At 44.7% G+C, this 14822-nt stretch overlaps 1 protein-coding gene across 1 annotated transcript in view; it reads left to right on the top strand.

Annotated features, from left to right (window-relative positions):
- The first annotated feature begins 2373 nt into the window (after positions 1 to 2373).
- Positions 2374 to 14822, top strand: part of LOC126210345 (uncharacterized) — a 65716-nt gene continuing 53267 nt past the window's right edge. The window contains exon 1 of the mRNA XM_049939560.1: positions 2374 to 3267. Coding sequence (XP_049795517.1) covers positions 2928 to 3267 — 340 coding nt within the window. The 5' untranslated portion in view covers positions 2374 to 2927. The remainder of the gene's footprint in view (positions 3268 to 14822) is intronic.

Below are 14822 nucleotides of genomic sequence, written 5' to 3'. Positions count from 1 at the left end.
CGTCTTCCGCTCACGCCCCAACATCGTGCAGCCCGCCTCCAGTGGTGTCGCGACAGGCGTGAATGGAGGGACGAATGGAGACGTGTCGTCTTCAGCGATGAGAGTCGCTTCTGCCTTGGTGCCAATGATGGTCGTATGCGTGTTTGGCGCCGTGCAGGTGAGCGCCACAATCAGGACTGCATACGACCGAGGCACACAGGGCCAACACCCGGCATCATGGTGTGGGGAGCGATCTCCTACACTGGCCGTACACCACTGGTGATCGTCGAGGGGACACTGAATAGTGCACGGTACATCCAAACCGTCATCGAACCCATCGTTCTACCATTCCTAGACCGGCAAGGGAACTTGCTGTTCCAACAGGACAATGCACGTCCGCATGTATCCCGTGCCACCCAACGTGCTCTAGAAGGTGTAAGTCAACTACCCTGGCCAGCAAGATCTCCGGATCTGTCCCCCATTGAGCATGTTTGGGACTGGATGAAGCGTCGTCTCACGCGGTCTGCACGTCCAGCACGAACGCTGGTCCAATTGAGGCGCCAGGTGGAAATGGCATGGCAAGCCGTTCCACAGGACTACATCCAGCATCTCTACGATCGTCTCCATGGGAGAATAGCAGCCTGCATTGCTGCGAAAGGTGGATATATACTGTACTAGTGCCGACATTGTGCATGCTCTGTTGCCTGTGTCTATGTGCCTGTGGTTCTGTCAGTGTGATCATGTGATGTATCTGACCCCAGGAATGTGTCAATAAAGTTTCCCCTTCCTGGGACAATGAATTCACGGTGTTCTTATTTCAATTTCCAGGAGTGTACATAATGAAGAACTAACAGAGCCTTTCCAAGTTAATTCGGGAGTACGACAAGGGTGTATTCTTTCGCCAACACTATTTCTTTTGGTGTTGGACCATGTGATGAAGACCGGCCAGTGTGGCCGAGAGGTTCTAGGCGCTTCAGTCTGGAACCGCGCGACCGCTACGGTCGCAGGTTCGAATCCTGCTTCGGGCATGGATGTGTGTGATGTCCTTAGTTAGGTTTAAGTAGTTCTAAGTTCTAGGGGACTGACGACCTCAGATGTTAAGTCCCATAGTGCTCAGAGCCATTTGAACCATTATTGAACCATGTGATGAAGAGTGTGATGGGGGGACGGAAGAGAGGTGTACAATGGGGTATGCGAGATAGGCTCGAAGATCTAGATTTCGCAACCGACATCTGCTTAATGGCACAACGATATCGAGACATCGAAGAGAAACTGACCAGTTTACAGAGAGAGGCGGAAGTTGCAGGCCTCAAGATAAATGTTCGCAAAACTGCAGAAATTCGGATAAATTCGATCATGACGAATAGGCTGGCCATTAATGGAGGGGACGTAGAACAGGTCCAATCTTTCGTCTATCTCGGAAGTATAGTCACGACTACAGGAGGCGCTGAGGAGGACGTCCGCAGTCGTATCCGCAAAGCAAATGGTGCATTTGTAGAACTGTACCCTGTCTGGAGAAATAGGAACATCTCAAAGAATACCAAACTCCGGCTTTTCAATAGCAATGTGAAGGATGTTCTGTTGAATGGTTGTGAAACTTGGAAGGTGACTAACCACATCAAAACCCAGCTCCAAGTTTTTATCAATCGCTGTCTCTGGCGTATTTTAAATGTGAGATAGCCAGATATAATGGCAAATGAAGATCTTTGGAGGGAGACAAATCAGCGAACCAACCAATATACAAATCAAAGAAAATGGAACTGGATTGGGCATACATTGAGGAAACCATATGGAGTCATTGAAAGGATGGGTTTGGATTGGAACCCTCAAGAAGTTATAAAACGATGTCGTCCCAAACAGACGTGGAAAAGGAGGATCGAGAGAGAAGCTGCAGAGGATGGGAAAACCTGAAGTGAGGAGACTTGCTAGAAAGAATAAGTGTAGTATAACTTAATGCACAATGCGGTATTTTTTCACGTATCACAGTGTTTATGACGTTAAGTCTCTTTAAATATGCTACGTACAACGATGTATTTCTGTGGGTACATTCAGCGGCGAAGAGAGTTTGTAGTAAATAAGCAATAAATTTAAACGACCTGAACAATGCGACAGTTTTTCACACCTCTCAGTGTTTATGACGCAATATCGCCTGATCTATGTGTCATATGTAATACAGAGTGATTCTAAGTCACTATACATTTCAGTGATACAGTAGTTCATTGTACATTTCAGTGATATAGTGGCGGAATATTTGTTTCTTGCAGGTACTACGACAGAATGCTAACCAAAGAAGAACGAATCGCTGTCGTTTCTGCTCGTCTTCGTGGAGTGACGTATGAACAGGTGCGGACAGACTTTGCCCGTCGATTCCGGAAAACAGGCCCCACCAGGCTTGCTATCAAGACGCTCGTCAATAAATTCCAGCGTACTGGTAGTGTTGCAGATGAAGATCGTCCAGGAAGGCCGGCCATAACGCCAGACACAGTGCAAAGTGTGCAGGATGCGGGCACACGCATCTACCAGCAGACTTAGTAGGGAGCTTGGTATTCCTCAAAACCACTGTATGGAGAGTTCTTCGTTAGAAGCTGCACAAACGTTCGTACCATATCCAGGTCGTACATAGGCTTGAAGCGGAGGACTACGCAGCCAGACAAGCTATGTGTCATGACCTGCTACAAGCTGTGGAAAATGATAATTTGATGCAAAATGTCTTGTTCAGTGATGAAGCTACATTTTATACCTGTGGACATGTGAACAGACACAACTGCAGGATCTGGGCAGACGAACAACTAAGTGTGTTGCAGGAGTGGCAACGGGACAAAGCCAAAGTGAATGTGTAGTTAAGGATAACGAGGTCAAACAGTGTACTGGCCCTCCTTCTTCGCAGAACTAACCTTGCTGGAGCCACATATCTAGTTGTGTTGGAAAAGTTTTTGGAGCCCCAATTGATGTCTGATGGGATTATGGATACTGTTGTTTTTCCGCAGGATGGTGCACCACCCTATTTTGCCCTCGTTGTTCGGGAATATCTGAATCAAGCACTTCCCAGCAGATGGATTGGTCGTGCCTCTCCACGGATGTGGGCACCCCGCTCTCCTGACTTGACACCCTCAGACTTTTTTGCATGCGGGTTTATCAAGTCTAAGGTATACCAGGTGAAGATCCGCAGCACTGAACACTTACCACAGCGGATTCGAGTCGTAGATGCTGAGATTACACCAAATATGCTTGGGCAGGTTTTTCGGTCTACAGTGGAGCGCTGGGGAGCGTGCCTATACATGCAAGGTGGTAAGGTGGTCACAATGAAATGTACTGAAATGTCCTATTGTAACATAAGTTGCAGTGCCATTACATATTGGTTAGTAAAATTTGTGTAAGGACAAACTGTATAGTGACTTAAGAATCACCCGGTTCAAAATGGTGCAAATGGCTCTGAGCACTATGGAACTTAACATCTGAGGTCATGTCCCATAGAACTTATAACTACTTAAACCTAACTAACCTAAGGACATCACACACATGCATACCCGAGGCAGGAGTCGAGCCTGCGACCGTAGCAGTCGCGCGGTTCCGGACTGCAGCGCCTAGAACCTCTCAGCCACCACGGCCGGCAGAATCACCCTCTATTTCAGGCTTTGCAGCGATCATATTCGGGTACAAGGAGCTCTTATTAGAGCAGCTGAGAAGGCACCTGTGGCAAGATGACGTAATGTGGTGTGAGGTACCGACGACAGATGGTTTGTTCGGTACGAGTATCGTGAGAAAGACCGCCTACATTGTGGTCCTACTCCGCCATCGATTGCTACGTTCGGAAGTAGCGCGCCAAGGCGATAAACCTCTGCTATTAATATTAGAAAAAGTAAACAGCGTATTTACTTGCATTTCATATTAAAGTATCTCTCAACAGCGTACTATCATTCCATTATTTCACAAGTATTAATAACCAGCAGGATAATAAAGAACTGCTAAACGAAAAGGCACACGAAGCACTTTGGTGATCTTCGGATACCGCCCAACGTGGATGGCTGTAATATCAGAGCTGGTTCGGCAGTGTCGGAGGACAGACATGATGTCTGCCGCGGTCGCTATCAGTTAAGACTTTATTAGTAGTCCACGGTTTGTAAATGTGAGAGCTGGTTGAGTAGCCTCGGAGGACAGACTTGTTGTCTACTGCAGTCGATGTAAAGACTTTATTAGCAAACTCTTGTGCTTTTGGACACAGTTGAGAACAGTGTGACAGTAATTACGGAAATATGCAATTCATTATTTTGTTGGAGAATGGAAATTATTTCTGAATCTAAAGTGGAATGTATTTGTGCAGTTTCTCGTGTTCTACTAATAAAAAGCGAATGGCATCCCGTGTAAACAAACTGAATGGAGCTTTAATTATTTCTAAAATAACAGTTCCTCGATAAGCCTCAAGGTGACGGATTCACGACCTACGTGATGTTTTCTGCGCAGGGGACAACAACTATGGAAGACTGCAGGTTGGTAAACATTTACTAGAACTTACGTAGTCCACTCAAGGCGGTGGAAGCAAATAGGCACCTCGCGTGTACTGCAATTTTAGTACAAATGAGATCAGTGACACGTCATCTGTGGTAACACAGAGGAGATTTGAAAGAGATAAATATTTTTGAAGGGAGGGGTTCATCATGCTGTTTTTGGTGGGTGCCAAATGTAGTGGATGGGATGCCAGGAGTTGCCATATTAAAACTTGGCGAGAACTTTCCAAATGATTTATTCGTTTCCACTACAGAGCTTTGTTCACCTCGGTCCACGTCACAGGCCCCGCATTGTTGAGGAAGTACCCCCAGCGGCCTGTGCAACGTAACGCTGTGTCGTGCCGGCCTTGTTCGACAGCTGTAGAGTTCCGATTGCGTCAGGATGGCTGCGCCTGCAGCCGACTCAGCGGCCACCATCCCCATTGACTTCGCGCTGCTCCGCCGGGAGCCGTAGGCCGACCCTGCTGCTGCTTCTTCCTCGGCTGGCGTTGCTGGGAATGCGGCGGCAACGACCTACCCCGTTCCGGGGTCCGAACCTGCGGCCCTCGCCTTGTAAGTCTCCGGCGTGTTTCGGGAAACGAGACGACCGCCTGCGGTAGCAACCCGAAGAGTGGCCCACCCTGGCTGGCTGCGGTCCCTTCGTCGGCCTCAAAGGGTCGAACCAACGACCCGCCATACACTGGGATTCTATCGCCCCATCTGATGCTGCGTGTAGAACAGCAGTGTGACACGCGCCACCGTACAGGAGAGCTGCCACACTTGAATGACTCTCGTTAGAAAACAACACCTGTTTATACTCGGCTGCGCGTCTCTGTTTCGCTAACACATCACTCCGAGTCACATACGCCCCACACCCTAGTTGCGCAAGTGGGCCCCTTCTGCCTATAGCTTGCGACAGGCGAACCGCTGCGTTTACTCTTTTCAGCGGTTCGACGGGCCCTGTGTCCTCCATTCCACTTCGCAACCGTTGGTCAGCATAATTTACTGCAATCCGGCCCACACCTGGCTGTAACTTGTGCTCAGAATATTGCACAAAACTAACTTTCCCTAAACTAAACGGTGGTGCCACTACAATGCACTCGTATATAACACTTCCTTTCTCTAACTCCCTCTCGTCTTCATCCTCTTCGTCGTCATACATACAGTGATGTAATGTTCTAGTACATTCAGTGTTATATACGGATACTATCTTTAAACGTGTTGAAATACGGTTAGTAGGAAAGAAGTAATAAATTTAAGCATCATGCATATTGGGGCAATTTTTCACGCATCTCAGTGTTTACGACATCATATCTCCTGAACTACGACAGACGGGTGGTTCTTACCCTCACGAAGATTGTTGCCTGACAGTAAGGGATATGTGTACCAAGTTTGGTTGTAATCGTAGGAGGAGATGTGGAATACGCAATCAAACACACACATTTTAACAATATGTATGCATGTATGAGACAGGCTAATGAATGAGGAATAATTCCGATACCAAAGGAAGCGCGTGCTGAAAGTGCAAATGTGTCAAAATCACCAGCTTCCGCAATCACCTTACTTCCGCAAGGCATTCGATACAGTTCCCCACAGTCGTTTAATGAACAAAGTAAGAGCATATGGGCTATCAGACCAATTGTGTGATTGGATTGTAGAGTTCCTAGATAACAGAACGCAGCATGTCATTCTCAATGGAGAGAAGTCTTTCGAAGTAAGAGTAATTTCAGGTGTGCCGCAGGGGAGTGTCGTGGGACCGTTGCTATTCACAATATATATAAACGACCTTGTGGATGACATCGGAAGTTCACTGAGGCTTTTTGCAGATGATGCTGTAGTATATCGTGAGGTTGTAACAGTGGAAAATTGTACTGAAATGCAGGAGGATCTGCAACGAATTGACACATGGTGCAGGGAATGGCAATTGAATCTCAATGTAGAAAAGTGTACTATGCTGCGAATACACAGAAAGAAAGATCCTTTATCATTTAGTTACAATATAGTAGGTCAGCAACTGGAAGCAGTTAATTCCATAAATTATCTGGGAGTACGCATTATGAGTGATTTAAATAGGAATTATCATATAAAGTTGATCGTCGGTAAAGCAGGTGCCAGACTGAGATTCATTGGAATAATCCTAAGGAAATGCAATCCGAAAACAAAGGAAGTAGGTTAAGTAAGCTTGTTCGCCCACCGCTTGAATACTGCTCAGCATTGTGGGATCCCTACAAGATAGGGTTGATAGAAGAGATAAGATCCAACGGAGGGCTGTGTGCTTCGTTACAGGATCATTTAGTAATCGCGAAAGCGTTACAGAGATGATAGATTAACTCCAGTGAAAGACTCTACAAGAGAGACGCTCAGTAGCTCGGTACGGGCTTTTGTTGAAGTTTCGAGAACATACCTTCACTGAGGAGTCAAGCAGTATATTGCTCCCTCCTACGTATATCTCGCGAAGAGACCATGAGGATAAACCTTCAACATCGCAGGATAAAATCAGAGAGATTAGAGCCCACACAGAGGTATACCGACCATCTTTCTTTCCACGAACAATACGAGACTGGAATAGAAGGGAGAACCAATAGAGGTACTCAAGGTACCCTCCGCCACACGCCGTCAGGTGGCTTGCGGACTATGGATGTACATGTAGATAGTAATAAGTTACGGTTGCGAAATACTAAAGAGAATAATTTGCGAAGGAATCGAAAGCAGACGACCACAGGGCAGATCAGTCTGGATTATGGAAAATGTAGAAACACATGAGGCAGTTCTGATCGTACGGCTTATCTTAGAAGACATATCTGGAATATGCAATTTGTTACCCTGGACATGGAATCTTCCCCGATTTCAGCTGTTATCATCCCTCTATTGGTTAGAAAAACCCCGCGATCTTCTTCTGGGCTATTGCTTCGTTCCAGCAGGAGTACGCGACAGAGAAGATCATAGGATTGTTCTGACGACAAGATCCGGGCAGAGGTTACAGGCAGAGCATCACCCCAAACCGTCAGAAAACAGAATAGTGGAAGGTGGATTGAGATCTCTAGTTGCCGCTGACACCACACAATCGAAAACTGAGACTTCCCTGTCGTAGAGCGAGAATCAACTGTGACACTGAGTATCATTCTACGATGTGTACAGACGAAACTCGCTTCTGTTGTGGCCGTCAGTTGACGCCATCTTGTCCGTAGACGACCTGCGAAAAGTCACAGAAAGCAGTGTTTTCTCGAGACCCGTACTTCTTCAACCCCTGGACTCAAGTTGTGGGAACGTATTGGTTACGGCAACATCAGTTTTCGAAAGGATGCTGAATGTTAGGCAGTATTTTGCAAGATTGATATACCCTACACTTTCATGACAAGGGTACTGTACCAAATGCCATATTGCAAATATATCATCTAAGAAGAGCAATATTACAACAGTCATTCCCATACTTCTGCCGGTCGGTGTGGCCGAGCGGTTCTAGGCGCTTCAGTCTGGAACCGCGTGACCGCTACGGTCGCAGGTTCGAATCCTGCCTCGGGCATGGATGTGTGTGATGTCCGTAGGTTAGTTAGGTTTAAGTAGTTCTAAGTTCTAGGGGACGGACGGCCTCAGATGTTAAGTCCCATAGGGCTCAGAGCCATTTGAACCCATACTTCTCTAGTGCCCAGACTGATCTTCCCCAAGGTCAGCCACTACCAGCTTTTCAGTTCTCCTTTGCGTAATTGACAGTATTTTGCTAACATTACTTATTGGTCTGAATGAGAATGTCGTGTGACTAGGGTCTCCCATCGGATAGACCATTCGCCAGGTGCAAGTCTTACGATTTTACGACACTTCGGCGACTTGCGCGTCGATGGTGATGGAATGATGATGATTAGGACAATACAACACATAATCCCTGAGGGGAGAAAATCTCCGGCCCAGCTGAAGCATCCAACCCGGGCCCTTAGGATTGACATTCAGTCGCGCTGACTATTCAGCTACCGGGGGCAGACATTGGTCTGATGTCTACGAAATATTTACACAGGTCAGCATTTGCCTCTGTTAGTATCACATCGTTTTAGAAGCGTTAAGTTATTTCACTTGTGTTATATATTTATATATATTGACAATAATAAACCAGTACAATTGCACATCATTATATGGTTATCAAGTATTCTAATAATATGCAAATGCATGACGTAATTTAATGAGGCAAAAAGTATATTTTGGACCAGCTGCTCCATAGTAACCTTTCACTGATGCGGTGTTTCAGAGGAGAAAAGAATGTACATGTTTCACTTCCAATCGTACTCATGTCTCGCGACTCTGGTCCAACTGATGAAAGATATTGTGGGATCATCGAATCTCTTGATGTAGAAACCGCCCTCCAATTGACCAATGATATCTCACCTACTTCCCCACGACCTTTCCTACACATCGATTGTTGTGTATACTTATCTAGCTACTCTACCTAATCAAAACTATCAGAACACTCCTCACTAATCCAAAAGTAATCACTAGGTTTCAGTATAAAGGTTGGCGGGGAGTATTGTGTTGTCACTTGATCAATGACATCTCACCTACTTCCCCACTACTTTTCCTACACATCAGTGGTTGTGTATACTTATCTAGCTACTCTACCTGATCAAAACTATCAGGACACTCCTGAGTAATCCAGAACTGATCAATAGGTGTTATTACAAAAGTTGGCAGGGAGTATTGTGTTGTCAGTTGACCAGTGACATCTCACCTACTTCCCCACTAACTTTCCTACGCATCAGTGGTTGTGTATACTTATCTAGCTACTCTACCTGATCAAAACTATCAGGACACTCCTGAGTAATCCAGAACTGATCAATAGGTGTCATTACAAAAGTTGGCAGGGAGTATTGTGTTGTCAGTTGACCACTGACATCTCACCTACTTCCCCACTAACTTTCCTACGCATCAGTGGTTGTGTATACTTATCTAGCTACTCTACCTGATCAAAACTATCAGGACACTCCTGAGTAATCCAGAACTGATCAATAGGTGTCATTACAAAAGTTGGCAGGGAGTATTGTGTTGTCAGTTGACCAGTGACATCTCACCTACTTCCCCACTAACTTTCCTACGCATCAGTGGTTGTGTATACTTATCTAGCTACTCTACCTGATCAAAACTATCAGGACACTCCTGAGTAATCCAGAACTGATCAATAGGTGTCATTACAAAAGTTGGCAGGGAGTATTGTGTTGTCAGTTGACCAGTGACATCTCACCTACTTCCCCACTAACTTTCCTACGCATCAGTGGTTGTGTATACTTATCTAGCTACTCTACCTGATCAAAACTATCAGGACACTCCTGAGTAATCCAGAACTGATCAATAGGTGTCATTACAAAAGTTGGCAGGGAGTATTGTGTTGTCAGTTGACCAGTGACATCTCACCTACTTCCCCACTAACTTTCCTACGCATCAGTGGTTGTGTATACTTATCTAGCTACTCTACCTGATCAAAACTATCAGGACACTCCTGAGTAATCCAGAACTGATCAATAGGTGTCATTACAAAAGTTGGCAGGGAGTATTGTGTTGTCAGTTGACCACTGACATCTCACCTACTTCCCCACTAACTTTCCTACGCATCAGTGGTTGTGTATACTTATCTAGCTACTCTACCTGATCAAAACTATCAGGACACTCCTGAGTAATCCAGAACTGATCAATAGGTGTCATTACAAAAGTTGGCAGGGAGTATTGTGTTGTCAGTTGACCAGTGACATCTCACCTACTTCCCCACTAACTTTCCTACGCATCAGTGGTTGTGTATACTTATCTAGCTACTCTACCTGATCAAAACTATCAGGACACTCCTGAGTAATCCAGATCTGATCAATAGGTGTCATTACAAAAGTTGGCAGGGAGTATTGTGTTGTCAGTTGACCACTGACATCTCACCTACTTCCCCACTAACTTTCCTACGCATCAGTGGTTGTGTATACTTATCTAGCTACTCTACCTGATCAAAACTATCAGGACACTCCTGAGTAATCCAGAACTGATCAATAGGTGTCATTACAAAAGTTGGCAGGGAGTATTGTGTTGTCAGTTGACCACTGACATCTCACCTACTTCCCCACTAACTTTCCTACGCATCAGTGGTTGTGTATACTTATCTAGCTACTCTACCTGATCAAAACTATCAGGACACTCCTGAGTAATCCAGAACTGATCAATAGGTGTCATTACAAAAGTTGGCAGGGAGTATTGTGTTTTCAGTTGACCACTGTTATCTCACCTACTTCCCCACTAACTTTCCTACGCATCAGTGGTTGTGTATACTTATCTAGCTACTCTACCTGATCAAAACTATCAGGACACTCCTGAGTAATCCAGAACTGATCAATAGGTGTCATTACAAAAGTTGGCAGGGAGTATTGTGTTGTCAGTTGACCAGTGACATCTCACCTACTTCCCCACTAACTTTCCTACGCATCAGTGGTTGTGTATACTTATCTAGCTACTCTACCTGATCAAAACTATCAGGACACTCCTGAGTAATCCAGAACTGATCAATAGGTGTCATTACAAAAGTTGGCAGGGAGTATTGTGTTGTCAGTTGACCAGTGACATCTCACCTACTTCCCCACTAACTTTCCTACGCATCAGTGGTTGTGTATACTTATCTAGCTACTCTACCTGATCAAAACTATCAGGACACTCCTGAGTAATCCAGATCTGATCAATAGGTGTCATTACAAAAGTTGGCAGGGAGTATTGTGTTGTCAGTTGACCAGTGACATCTCACCTACTTCCCCACTAACTTTCCTACGCATCAGTGGTTGTGTATACTTATCTAGCTACTCTACCTGATCAAAACTATCAGGACACTCCTGAGTAATCCAGAACTGATCAATAGGTGTCATTACAAAAGTTGGCAGGGAGTATTGTGTTGTCAGTTGACCAGTGACATCTCACCTACTTCCCCACTAACTTTCCTACGCATCAGTGGTTGTGTATACTTATCTAGCTACTCTACCTGATCAAAACTATCAGGACACTCCTGAGTAATCCAGAACTGATCAATAGGTGTCATTACAAAAGTTGGCAGGGAGTATTGTGTTGTCAGTTGACCAGTGACATCTCACCTACTTCCCCACTAACTTTCCTACGCATCAGTGGTTGTGTATACTTATCTAGCTACTCTACCTGATCAAAACTATCAGGACACTCCTGAGTAATCCAGAACTGATCAATAGGTGTCATTACAAAAGTTGGCAGGGAGTATTGTGTTGTCAGTTGACCACTGACATCTCACCTACTTCCCCACTAACTTTCCTACGCATCAGTGGTTGTGTATACTTATCTAGCTACTCTACCTGATCAAAACTATCAGGACACTCCTGAGTAATCCAGAACTGATCAATAGGTGTCATTACAAAAGTTGGCAGGGAGTATTGTGTCGTCAGTTGACCAGTGACATCTCACCTACTTCCCCACTAACTTTCCTACGCATCAGTGGTTGTGTATACTTATCTAGCTACTCTACCTGATCAAAACTATCAGGACACTCCTGAGTAATCCAGATCTGATCAATAGGTGTCATTACAAAAGTTGGCAGGGAGTATTGTGTTGTCAGTTGACCAGTGACATCTCACCTACTTCCCCACTAACTTTCCTACGCATCAGTGGTTGTGTATACTTATCTAGCTACTCTACCTGATCAAAACTATCAGGACACTCCTGAGTAATCCAGAACTGATCAATAGGTGTCATTACAAAAGTTGGCAGGGAGTATTGTGTTGTCAGTTGACCAGTGACATCTCACCTACTTCCCCACTAACTTTCCTACGCATCAGTGGTTGTGTATACTTATCTAGCTACTCTACCTGATCAAAACTATCAGGACACTCCTGAGTAATCCAGAACTGATCAATAGGTGTCATTACAAAAGTTGGCAGGGAGTATTGTGTTGTCAGTTGACCACTGACATCTCACCTACTTCCCCACTAACTTTCCTACGCATCAGTGGTTGTGTATACTTATCTAGCTACTCTACCTGATCAAAACTATCAGGACACTCCTGAGTAATCCAGAACTGATCAATAGGTGTCATTACAAAAGTTGGCAGGGAGTATTGTGTTGTCAGTTGACCACTGACATCTCACCTACTTCCCCACTAACTTTCCTACGCATCAGTGGTTGCGTATACTTATCTAGCTACGCTACCTGATCAAAACTATCAGGACACTCCTGAGTAATCCAGAACTGATCAATAGGTGTCATTACAAAAGTTGGCAGGGAGTATTGTGTTGTCAGTTGACCAGTGACATCTCACCTACTTCCCCACTAACTTTCCTACGCATCAGTGGTTGTGTATACTTATCTAGCTACTCTACCTGATCAAAACTATCAGGACACTCCTGAGTAATCCAGAACTGATCAATAGGTGTCATTACAAAAGTTGGCAGGGAGTATTGTGTTGTCAGTTGACCAGTGACATCTCACCTACTTCCCCACTAACTTTCCTACGCATCAGTGGTTGTGTATACTTATCTAGCTACTCTACCTGATCAAAACTATCAGGACACTCCTGAGTAATCCAGAACTGATCAATAGGTGTCACTACAAAAGTTGGCAGGGAGTACTGTGTTGTCAGTTGACCAGTGACATCTCACCTACTTCCCCACTAACTTTCCTACGCATCAGTGGTTGTGTATACTTATCTAGCTACTCTACCTGATCAAAACTATCAGGACACTCCTGAGTAATCCAGAACTGATCAATAGGTGTCATTACAAAAGTTGGCAAGGAGTATTGTGTTGTCAGTTGACCAGTGACATCTCACCTACTTCCCCACTAACTTTCCTACGCATCAGTGGTTGTGTATACTTATCTAGCTACTCTACCTGATCAAAACTATCAGGACACTCCTGAGTAATCCAGAACTAATCAATCGGTGTCATTACAAAAGTTGGCAGGTAGTATTGTGTTGTCAGTTGACCAGTGACATCTCACCTACTTCCCCACTAACTTTCCTACGCATCAGTGGTTGTGTATACTTATCTAGCTACTCTACCTGATCAAAACTATCAGGACACTCCTGAGTAATCCAGATCTGATCAATAGGTGTCATTACAAAAGTTGGCAGGGAGTATTGTGTTGTCAGTTGACCAGTGACATCTCACCTACTTCCCCACTAACTTTCCTACGCGTCAGTGGTTGTGTATACTTATCTAGCTACTCTACCTGATCAAAACTATCAGGACACTCCTGAGTAATCCAGAACTGATCAATAGGTGTCATTACAAAAGTTGGCAGGGAGTATTGTGTTGTCAGTTGACCACTGACATCTCACCTACTTCCCCACTAACTTTCCTACGCATCAGTGGTTGTGTATACTTATCTAGCTACTCTACCTGATCAAAACTATCAGGACACTCCTGAGTAATCCAGAACTGATCAATAGGTGTCATTACAAAAGTTGGCAGGGAGTATTGTGTTGTCAGTTGACCACTGACATCTCACCTACTTCCCCACTAACTTTCCTACGCATCAGTGGTTGTGTATACTTATCTAGCTACTCTACCTGATCAAAACTATCAGGACACTCCTGAGTAATCCAGAACTAATCAATCGGTGTCATTACAAAAGTTGGCAGGGAGTATTGTGTTGTCAGTTGACCAGTGACATCTCACCTACTTCCCCACTAACTTTCCTACGCATCAGTGGTTGTGTATACTTATCTAGCTACTCTACCTGATCAAAACTATCAGGACACTCCTGAGTAATCCAGAACTGATCAATAGGTGTCATTACAAAAGTTGGCAGGGAGTATTGTGTTGTCAGTTGACCAGTGACATCTCACCTACTTCCCCACTAACTTTCCTACGCATCAGTGGTTGTGTATACTTATCTAGCTACTCTACCTGATCAAAACTATCAGGACACTCCTGAGTAATCCAGAACTGATCAATAGGTGTCATTACAAAAGTTGGCAGGGAGTATTGTGTTGTCAGTTGACCACTGACATCTCACCTACTTCCCCACTAACTTTCCTACGCATCAGTGGTTGTGTATACTTATCTAGCTACTCTACCTGATCAAAACTATCAGGACTCTCCTCAGTAATCCAAAATTGATCACTAGGTGTCAGTATAAAAGTTGGCGGGGAGAGTTGTCAGTAGGGAAGCATTAACAGCGTATTGGGTCGGTCCGCACAGCCTTGAATTATAAATAGTTACTTACAAGCACACGAGCATCTGTACAAGGGACAGTATGAGCCAACTGGACGAGATACAAAAAACCACTCTGGTAAATATATCTATAACATCCGAACTTAACTATGTTGCACAATGTAACATTATGTGATTGCCTTATCATTTTAAATCATTCACTAATCGAGCACACGCT

This window comes from Schistocerca nitens, chromosome 10 (assembly GCF_023898315.1).
Source record: "Schistocerca nitens isolate TAMUIC-IGC-003100 chromosome 10, iqSchNite1.1, whole genome shotgun sequence".
NCBI classification, from domain to species: domain Eukaryota; kingdom Metazoa; phylum Arthropoda; class Insecta; order Orthoptera; family Acrididae; genus Schistocerca; species Schistocerca nitens.
This window is presented reverse-complemented; position numbering and strand designations above follow the sequence as displayed.